The sequence below is a fragment of the Salvelinus sp. IW2-2015 genome, linkage group LG14, assembly GCF_002910315.2.
Source record: "Salvelinus sp. IW2-2015 linkage group LG14, ASM291031v2, whole genome shotgun sequence".
Lineage (NCBI taxonomy): Eukaryota > Metazoa > Chordata > Actinopteri > Salmoniformes > Salmonidae > Salvelinus > Salvelinus sp. IW2-2015.
This window is the reverse complement of record NC_036854.1, coordinates 35433119-35444472: the sequence shown is the minus strand read 5'-3', so window position 1 is coordinate 35444472 and position 11354 is coordinate 35433119. Positions and strand designations below refer to the sequence as shown.

The window sequence follows — 11354 nt, the reverse complement described above, 5'->3', positions numbered from 1 at the left end:
AAAACATAAAAGAAGAACATCTATCTCATCATTCCAGTTACATCATAGGGGTTATTCATATGGRCACAGAGGMCATCAAACATATTTTTACTTTCTTTTTAAAGCTGTCYAGAGAGGACGTTGTTTTAAYAGGCAGAGGCAACTCATTSCATTCTGAGGCTCCAGTATACAAGAAMGTACCTTTCCCAGCATTACTCCTGAACCTGTATAAGCACACATCAGCAACACCTGATCTGGTGCTGTGATTGTGTGCATCCCTAACACGAGGAAAGTAAACTCACTTAAATATCTCGGCGCARGACCATAAATACTCCTGTAAACCAAACCTAGTCTTATCTGGGACACCCTAGCCTCAACAGGCAGCCAGTTTAGTTCCTGAAAGCAGCTCCTGCCTATGTGAGTACGTGGACTCACCTTCAAAACTACCCTGATCAACTTATTCTGGGCTATCTGGAGCTTCCCCTTCATAAGTTTAGATAAGCCCCCAAACCAGGAAGTACTAGCATAGTCAAAGTTAAAGCAGTGGGAGTACAGCAGTGGTGGAATTTCAATAAGTTATTCCTTTGCAACCTTACATTTAATTAATAGTTACGCTATCTATTAATATTGATATTGTGCATATCTGATACTATTGATGATATTAGCTGGAGGGCTGAGAGGTCGGGATTCAGTTCAATTTATGCGTCTCCCATATGTGGAGTACAGCAACATGTGTGATTTCAGTTTATTAATTTGGCTTAAAACAGTTAATACATGKAATCCCCCACTCCAAGGGCCAAGGKTTTTTYCACCCCGGACCAGGAAAACTCTGGACCCTATATACAATGTATTAGTATACATCCTGTACACCTCACCTTAGCAAACTCCTACCCTCTCTGTCCAGCCCTGCCCAAACATGTCATAATACCTCTGAAGAACTCTGTGGAAGGGTCCCTATCATGGCTCCTTGTCTCTGATGGATCTGAGAGTTCTTCCTCAGAACTGCTGAACTTTCACTTAAACTTCGTAATGAGCTGTCACTCCACTCGCTCTAAGCTTTGCTAATTGGCCAGATTATGCAAGGAGTTCAGATTCATATACCATAATACGTTTGACTCCACTGATTATCCCARGGGAGCGAGAGGGTGTGGGGGGGAGGGGGTTGTGGGGGGTAGGTGTATCATTAAGGGTCTGTTAGGTATGTCATCCATATTTTAAATGCAATTAAAACTGGATTTTCTGACCGGAGGTTGTGTTGGAATTTCGTCTATCTATCCATTCGGCATTGGCATCTGTTCATCTATTAATCTGTTCATCCATTTATTTATTCATTCATTTAAATTAATCCGTGCATCAATCCACCCTGATCCACCCATCCGTAATGAAATCATAGAACATTTTGAAACGCTAGACGAAATCTGATCTCTTGACATCATAACCATCAACACATTGGAAGCCTTATTTTATATTCCACATGCATGTTCCTTTACATTGAAACATCTGTGCTTTTACAACCACTCATCCAACCATCTGTCCAAACTGTCATGAAGGGAATAACATGTTCAACAGTGTAGCCTGGGTGTAGTAGAGACAGCAGGAGCTGTAGAGATACTCTTAATGATTGGCTATGAAAGCAACTGACATTTACTCCTGAGGTGCTGACTTGTTGCACCCCGACAACTACTGTGATTATTATTATTTGACCATGCTGGTCATTTATGAACATTTGAACACTTGGCCATGTTCGTTTATAATCTCACACGGCACAGCCAGAAGAGGACTGGCCACCCTCATAGCCTGGTTCCTCTCTAGGTTTCTTCCTAGGTTTTGGCCTTTCTAGGGAGTTTTTCCTAGCCACCGTGCTTCTACACCTGCATTGCATGCTGTTTGGGGTTTTAGGCTGGGTTTCTGTACAGCACTTTGATATATCAGCTGATGTAAGAAGGGCTATATAATATAATTATTTGATTTTGATTATTTAGTACAAATCTCCTGACTGATAATATGATGCTGGACAAAATTGTCTACATACAGTACACAGATACTACAAGTGATAGGCCAAACATCCACGGTATACAATTCAACAAATAGCATATCACACTGTATTTGTTAATCTATGTTGGAATGAAACCATATATCCTTAGATAACACAGAATGACATTAACAATTAACATCCACCAGTTACCATGTCACATCATCAGTGACCCACTTGCCTTGCAGTAGTAAAACACAGACATTATTATGCACTGTTAGCTATATAGACATCTTAATTACAGGTACCCAACATGCACGCTCCATACTTCCCTTTCTTATTCCCCTTCCCTCCTTCCCACTTCATTTGACAACATCAAGTGTCAGTGTTGAGTGATAACCCATGCAGGAGCAAGCCATCAGACACCCCCAGAGCTAAGACCGACCCGAGCCTGCAGAAGGACACCAAGCTAGAGCAACAAACATCAAATGTCAAGCAGAGGCATGGGGAATGGGGGGGGGGGGGGGGGGCTGTATCCCATTACCAGAAGGCTCCTCTGCCCTGAGAGGGCCTGCCATGGACCAAGGCTCTGTAATGAGGCGAAGGGACTGGCAGTAGGGAGGACGTTACAGCTATCTGCAGTGACAGCTAGCAGAGCAGACCAGCTCCCAGGACTAGGGGATCCGACCCTTCGCCGTGTGCTGGCATGTCTGTCTAAGAGCACAGACATCTGCTCTAATGAAAAGAGACTTAGCATCAGTCAGTCAGTTCTGCTCTGGCGGCTGGCTGCATTGTTATCTATAGGCGTAATTAGAACGCAGTCGGCTTAGTAAATCCAGAAAGATGGTAGAAACCATGGTGGTGGTGGATTTCCCCTGGTGGAGTGATTTGATGAGATAGGCGTTGATTAAGCAATCAGGATTGTGATAGTTATGAGTGCTGCTGTGTGCAAAGATGAATGGATGTTCATTTGTTCATCCTCTAGTTACCTTGCTCTTATTGGATATATATTTGCTGTAGATCAAGAGAAGATAAGGAAATACCTACCACGCACAAAGACCATCACTACATCTCTCCAAGAACGCACAATACCGCATTGGAGGGTGCAACAGACAAGAGAACAAGGCGACTGGGGTGCGCCTGTCCAATGAGGCCACAAGAGGTTCCATGTAAACCGGTGAGTTCAACAACTGCTCAAAGGCGAAAACAGAAAGAAAATAAGCTAGATACCGTATCTCAGTGTGTGCGTCCGCCCCGAACCCCACATCAAGAGACCCCGGTAGGAAAATGAGCATGCAGTGCCCAGGCCCGCTATGAGGTACCCGACACGAACACCGCGGAGTGCAAGAACCGGAGAGAGACAATCCCGGGCCGGCACGTGAGGTGCGGCGGGCGGTGCAGATAAATAGGATAATCGTGGCTTCAAGTATTGCTAGCCACAATCCCCTCTCCTGTGCTCCTCCTCCCTTCCCTCTCCGCCTCCGTCGCTTTAGTCATACCAATCGTGATTACATTTCGCCTGTTTCCGTCTATATTTTATAGGTATTTCCCGCCTACCAAATTGATACCTTTCGTAAATCTATTTATAAGCCAGGTGATTTTTCTGTTGTTGTGTTTTTGGGTGATCAAATATGGGTATGCTAGGGCAGTTCCCCCTTTTGCATGACCCTCTGTGGATACACTTCTGTAAAAGAACTAGTAGTAGTTCAGGAATAATGATACAAACGAGAGGAAAATAATGAAATTGAAAGAAAAAAAAAAGAAGAGAAAAGAACCACCTGCTGGTGCTATAATTCGTTGCGTATACCTGCATCCCCTTTCAAGTTCACAGTCACCTAAAAAAACGTTCGCTCTCGACTACCTCTTCATCTATTTGGAAACCCCAACCAGTTGTCTACCAGTCCGAATCTTTTAGTATTTACGATAATGCCTCCTTCTTTATATCCCTGCCTGTACATTCTTCGTTGTCGTCTAGGTTCTCTTTGCCCTACTTGTGCGGCCTCGTCCTGCCGGCATACTGGCCTCGGGGTGTGTGCTGGTCGGTGCTCGAGTGACCACGTCTTTGCAGATCGTTCCTACGGTTGGTGGTCGCTGTATCTCAGGCGGGTGGAGTGAGTGCCCATGGCTGAGTTGGAAACAGCTTGCGTTTGTTTAAAACACAACAAACTCTCAATCTCATGTTAACCCAGAAGTGTGTGTGCATGTGTTGTGTGCGTGCGCCTCCACCTTTACCACTTGAGAGTCTGCACCAAGTAGCATATCTTCTTGTAATTGTTTCAATACTTATACAGTTGATGCGGAAGTTTACATACGCCTTAGCCAAATACTTTTAAACTCAGTTTTTCACAATTCCTGACATTTAATCTGAGAAAAAAATGACCTGTCTTAGGTCATTTTAAGATCCCCCACTTTATTTAAGAATGTGAAATTCAGAATAATAGTAGACGAGAGAATGATTTATTTCAGCTTTGATTTCTTTCATTACATTCCAGCTGTGTCAGAAGTTTACATACACTAAATTAGTATTTGGTTAGCTTGCCTTTAAATTGGTTAACTTGGGTCAAACGTTTTGTAGCCTTCCAACAAGCTTCCCACAATAAGTTGGGTGAATTTTGGCCCATTCCTCCTGACAGAGCTTGTAACTGAGTCAGTTTGTAGGCTCTTCTTGCTCGCACATGCTTTTTCAGTTCTGCCCCAAAGTTCTATAGGATTGAGGTCAGGGCTTTGTGATGCCACTCCAATACTTTGACTGTGTCCTAATAAGCCATTTTTGCCACAACTTTGAAGGATGCTTGGGGTCATTGTCTATTTGGAAAACCCATTGCGACCAAGCTTTAACTTCCTGACTGATGTCTTGAGATGTTGCTTCAATATATCCACATCATTTTCCTCCTCCTGATGCCATCTATTTTGTGAAGTGCACCAGTCCCTCCTGCAGCTAAACACCCCACAACATGATGCTGCATGCTTCATGCTTCACGGTTGGGATGGTGTTTTTCAGCTTGCAAGCCTCCCCCTTTTTCCTCCAAAACAATACGATGGTCATTATGGCCTAACAGTTCTATTTTTGTTTCATCAGACCCAGAGGACATTTCTCCAAAAAGTACGATCTTTGTCCTCGTGTGCAGTTGCAAACCGTAATCTGGCTTTTTTATGGTGGTTTTTGAAACATGGCTTCTTCCTTGCTGAGTGGCCTTTCAGGTTATGTCGATATAGGACTCGTTTTACTGTGGATATCGATACTTTTGTACATGTTCCTCCAGCATCTTCACAAGGTCCTTTTGCTGTTGTTCTGGGATTGATTTGCACTTTTCGCACCGAAGTACGTTCATCTCTAGAGAAGACAGAACATGTTCCCTTCCTGAGCGGTATGACGGCTGCGTGGTCCCATGTGTGTATACTTGTGTACTATGTTTTGTACAGATTGAACGTGGTACCTTCAGGCGTTTGGAAATTGCTCCCAAGATGAACCAGACTTGTGGAGATCTAGAAATTTTTCAGACTGGATTTTTTTCAAGCCGAAGAACACCATCCCAACCGTGAAGCACGGGGTGGCAGCATCAGTTGTGGGGGTGCTTTGCTGCAGGAGGCACTGGGTGCACTTCACAAAAATAGATGGCATCATGAGGAGGAAAATAATTGTTGGATATATTGAAGCAACATCTCAAGACATCAGTCAGGAAGTTAAAGCTTGGTCGCAATGGGTCTTCCAAATGGACAATGACCCCAAGCATTCTTCCAAAGTTGTTGGGAAAAATGGCTTGAGGACAACAAAGTCAAGGACATTGGAGTGGGGTCCACAACCAAAGTGGCCGTCACAAAGTCCTGACCTCAATCCTATAGAACATTTGTGGGCAGAACTGAAAAAGCGTGTGCGAGCAAGGAGGCCTACAAACCTGACTCAGTTGCACCAGCTCTGTCAGGAGGAATGGGTCAAAATTCACCCAACTTATTGTGGGAAGCTTGTCGAAGACTACCCGAAACGTTTGACCCAAGTTAAACAATTTAAAGGCAATGCTACCAAATACTAATTGAGTGTATGTAAACTTCTGACACACTGGGAATGTGATGAAAGAAATCAAAGCTGAAATAAATAATTCTCTACTATTATTCTGACCTGTCACATTCTTAAAATAAAGTGGTGATCCTAAATGACCTAAGACAGGGAATTTTTTCTAGGATTAAATGTCAGGAAATGTGAAAAACTGAGTTTAAATGTATTTGGCTAAGGTGTATGTAAACTTCCAACTTCAACTGTACATACCATAAACAGACAAATAAATACAGAAGAAAATAAACAGATATCACTTGAACCCAGTCTGACACAAAGAGAAGATTCATATGGTAGACAAGCCTATACACAATCTATATACACACACCATTAACCACATATAAGATAAATATTTTTACTATTGAATTATAGGTAGCCCTTTTTCTTTTATTCCATGCTTTATGTAAATATTCTGCTAACAGAAATACACAATGGACAATAAAACTTTTACATTTCTCCTCATCGCTCAGCCACATAATGCTAGGATATATCTGGTGTGCTTTCTGGAATAAAATCAAGTGTATATCGTGGTAGAAAGGGCAATAAAGGATAAAATTTGTTTAATTCTCTATTTCTTCGAATTCACAATAGTTGCATAATCTTTCCTCTTCCATTTCACCACAATACCGACCTGTTTTAAAATGCAGAGACAATATTCCTGATCTTACCTGTTTCAATACGCAGAGACAATATCCCTGATCTTACCTGTTTTAATATGCAGGGGCAATATCCCTGATCTTACCTGTTTCAATACGCAGAGACAATATCCCTGATCTTATCTGTTTCAATAGGCAGAGGCAATATCCCTGATCTTACCTGTGCACATAGCGATCTCTTGTTTATAGGTAGGTTATACATAATATATCTCTCACACCAATTCACCCTTAATCAAACAAAAAGTTCTCAATGTGGGTTTATGATTCATCTCCTCCACCCATTTTTCTTTTCATATTGCATCAACAGTTGTTTTTTTAATCATATCTATGTCTCCCTTAATTTGGTTTTCATACAGATGTTCACAGTCAGACTGTTGAAAAAGGTCAGACATTTCAGTTGCCCAGGCTCCACCTATGGATAGATCCCATTGAAAAATTTGACTAGCTATTCTGGCAGTTGGCATATCCAACAGTCTATTCCAAAGTCTCACCATTCACACCTTCCATCTCACCTCACAGGGTTCCCAGCCCATGTCCCCTGTTATTGCAAGTATAGGTGCAAACTTGTGGACACCTAAAAAGTAACGTACTGCTCTGTTATGAACATGTTTGTTTTTAAAACACCTTTTAGCACCCCACACGCGTGCTGAATAGTCCAGAATAGGGCACAAACACGTCTGACACAGTTTGGAGTACGTGGCATAACCAATATCTTTGAGTGTTTTTGTTTCTCCTATAACTCCCCCAAGAGCTTTACTTCCTGAGTCGGCCAGGGCAGGTGTTCCGTATAGAAAGGTAATATGTTCATCAATAAAAAGACCCAAATATTTATAAATGCTAGTAAACTCCAGAATGTCTTCACCAAAACAAAACTGAAAAACACTTCTCTTAGTAGCTGGTTTTCTAAATGTATTATCCGTGTCTTTGTCTGGTTGATCATGAGTCTCCATCTTTTACACCAATTGACTGCATATAATAACATGTTCTGCAGGTCTTGTTCTGTTTCTGCCATCAAAATAATATCATCAGCATATAAAAGGATACTTAGCATTTCATCATCATATCTTACTCCAATATTTCATTTATTTTGCCAAATCATTTATAATCAAAGCAAACAAAGTGGGTGATAAGGCGTCTCCGTGTTTTACACCCGAGGGTGTGGGGAAACAAATCTGTACCATATTCATTAACACGCACACAAGCAATTGGTACTTTGTAAAGAGACTCRATTGCTTGATAAMATTTCCCATCAACCCCTGTCTTTAACAAACTATAGGCTAAAAGATCCCGATTTACAAAATCAAAAGCTTTCTGGAAATCAATTAAACATGCAAAAGTATGCTTCTCTTCATGTAATCTATTACTGATTATTGTACAGACCGAGAAGATATGATCTATACAGGCTCTGGATTTACAAAAAACATTTTGTTCTTCCACCAGAATGTTTTGGTCCTCCAAAAATGTAATTAGCCTATTGTTGAGGATGGATGAATAKAATTTATAAACCGTACTTAATAAACTTATGCCTCTATAGTTCAGTGGTACTCTCGGGTCATTTTTTGAAGATTTGGGAATGGGATTCACTATAGACTTATACCAAGTGAATGGCAGTATACTGTACTCAAAACATATTTGTCTGCAGGTCAAGAAATGCCAAACCCCTAGGAGGCAGTGTGTTCAAAACTTTAGACATGCCGCAATAGAGATCCTATTAAATTACTAGAGGTGTGTCATAAGCTCCACTTATGTGGGGTTGAAAAATGGGCAGCCATCTTGGTCAGGGAGAAATCCAAAAACAGTCTAATTGGAAGGAATGGTAGAGGTGATGCATTTCCTGCTTTTACTTATGCAGGAAAAATAAAAGTAAGGCATGTGATGTATCAGAAATTGTGTCATGGAATTATAGTCCGACCTAAAATATTGTCATATAAATTATAAATACAGTTTATATGGGTTTTAAACAAATGTACTGTATAAATAGCCTCTAAAGTATTTGGAAACAGACCATACAATGTCCTCAGATTTTGTTTTTTGGAAAGCTGTGAGTGCTATAATGTAATGAAACAGCAGGAGCAGATCTCGAACCCTTGACTTTCTAGCCCGAGTCCGGCGCTATCGACTGTGCCGCAAAAGCATGCTCGTGCGGCAGAATCGATTTCCGCGTTTATAAACCCAGGGTCGTTACACTACTCCCTCCTTTCAAAGAGCGCGTCCTCGCACTAGCTTGCGACTCTCACGTCTTACAGGATCGCCGTTCACCGCGCAAGCACACGCACTGTCGTGGGTGCAAGGTTCGATCACTTCTGACACCAATGTAATGAAACAGCAGGGAGCAGGTCTCGAACCCTCGACCTTCTAGCCCGAGGTCCGGCGCGCTATCGACTGTGCCGCAAAAGCATGCTCAAAAGCATGCTCGTGCGGCATAATCGATTCCGCCTTAAATAAAACCCAGGGTCGTTACACTATGATACAATATTCAGTACTTGATGCATTAACAACTTGTCCTATCATCAACTGATTTCAGCCAGTGTATGGCTGTGGATTGACTGCATTGTTTGAATGGAATGTTGGAATATTAGCAGTTCATTTGAAACATTAATGGAATCATTCCTCTAGAACTGTCTGGCTAGCTAGCTAACACACATACAGTGCAGATACATTCTTCTCATTTATTGTTTTACACAATATCTCAGCGCCAGCAAACCATGTTTGACCATCTACCTGAACAACATGGCTGACATTTGGAGAACCATAAAAAGGTGATCGTTCTAGTATTCCAATTCCTTTTTCTATGCGTGCAGCCTATCTGTTACCATGACTACTGGACGAAGCTAGACAACTTTTCCGCAGTTTTAGAGAGGGTTTGGATGAAGGYACCGCCAACCGAGGGTAGAGGACCTACAGGCGAAAAGAAGTGCAGACGTCCTAAAATAAGAAAATCATGACCACAAAATCCCCGGGCACGAGCCCTCAAAGGTGGGTATAGCGTGGAGTGTCAACAAAGGCTGCTCAGACTACCATAGCTAGCTAACTTACTAACTTAGTACTGTAGTTAATTACAGTTCGCTTACGTAGCTAGCTAACGTTAGCTAGTTACAGAGAAACACCTTTGTTGACTTTTTTGTCAGTTTGCTTTCTAGCTAACTTACTTGTGGTGCATTATGCATATAACTAATGTCAAGCTAGCTAGATACTAGTTGTCTAGTTTGCTAGTTGGTTAGCTAGCTAAATGTCTTACATCTGTGTCTTTTTAGATGCTTGGCTACCAACAATGCAAAACGAGTGCCACTGACACAGAAAAAGGCCACTGTACCCAGCCGTCCAGTACCAAGCAGGGTACCAACAAAGAGACTCACCTCTCTGCTACCAAGGTCTACTAGACATGCTGCCAGTGCCAGGCCAGCTGGCTGCACTCAGAACCACATAGAACAGTAAGTGGGTTGCTGACACAGGAGGTTGGTGGCACCTTAACTGGGGAGGACGGGCTCGGGGTAATGGCGGGAGCGGAATAGGTGGAATGGTATCAAATACACCAAACACATGGTTTCCATGTGTTTGATGCCATTCCATTTGCTCTGTTCCAGCCATTATGAGCCAACATCCCCTCAGCAGCCTCCACTGTACACAGGTACTGGTAGTCTACCCAAAGGCCAGGATAATACTCTAGGGTTGGGTGATGTAACAGTTTAGATAATCTTAGTTTATGAACGCAATATAATAAGTATCAGTATTGTGTCAAACTTGTTACAGTAGCTAGCTACTTCTTAAACTGGGCGGGGGTGAAAAATTCACAAAATAAAAGTAATTCCATGACACAGRGAAGGGGAAAAACAACATTAATCCACACAAACTACTTAAAATGATTAACCAAAAATKATACAAATATTTATATTCCCACTCCTTCAGTCATTTGAAGACTCAAATACCTTGCTTAGGCTCTGAGGCCTGAGAGGGAGGGACTGCACTAGAYTGTACTCCATGTCAAATCAAATCAAAGTTTATTTGTCACGTGCATCGAATACAACAGGTGTAGACCTACCTAACAGTGAAATGCTTACTTACAGGCCCTAACCAACAGTGCGATTTTTAAGTAAAAAATAGGTAATAGGTGAACAATAGATAAGTAAGGAAATAAAAACAACAGTAAAAAGACAGTGAATAATAACAGAAGCAAGGCTATAACAGCAGCGAGGTTGTATACAGTCACCGGTTAGTCGGGCTAATTGAGGTAGTATGTACATGTACAGTTGAAGTCGGAAGTTTACATACACTTACGTTGGATTCATTAAAACTCGTTTTTCAATCAYTCCACAAATGTCTTGTTAACAAACTGTAGTTTTGGCAAGTCGGTTAGGACATGTACTTTATGCATGACACAAGTAATTTTTCCAACAATTGTTGACAGACAGATTATTTAACTTATAATTCACTGTATCACAATTCCAGTGGGTTAGAAGTTTACATACACTAAGTTGACTGTCCCTTTAAAAAGCTTGGAAAATTCCAGAAAAGGATGTCATGGCTTTAGAAGCTTCTGATAGGCTAATTATTATTATTTATTTATTTATTTAACCAGGAAGGGCTCATTGAGATTTAAAATCTCTTTTTCAAGAGCGTCCTGGCCAAGATAGGCAGCACCAAGTCATTACAAAAATTACAGACAAACAACATGAAAAACTACAAGTAATCTAGTAAA

The 11354-nt window shown here is 41.5% G+C and overlaps 1 protein-coding gene across 1 annotated transcript in view; it reads left to right on the top strand.

Annotated features, from left to right (window-relative positions):
- The first annotated feature begins 9423 nt into the window (after positions 1 to 9423).
- The window catches only part of fbxo15 (F-box protein 15), a 38839-nt gene continuing 36908 nt past the window's right edge, over positions 9424 to 11354 (top strand). The window contains exons 1-2 of the mRNA XM_023999490.2: positions 9424 to 9634; positions 9913 to 10089. Of these exons, the coding sequence (XP_023855258.1) occupies positions 9600 to 9634; positions 9913 to 10089 (212 nt within the window). The 5' untranslated portion in view covers positions 9424 to 9599. The remainder of the gene's footprint in view (positions 9635 to 9912; positions 10090 to 11354) is intronic.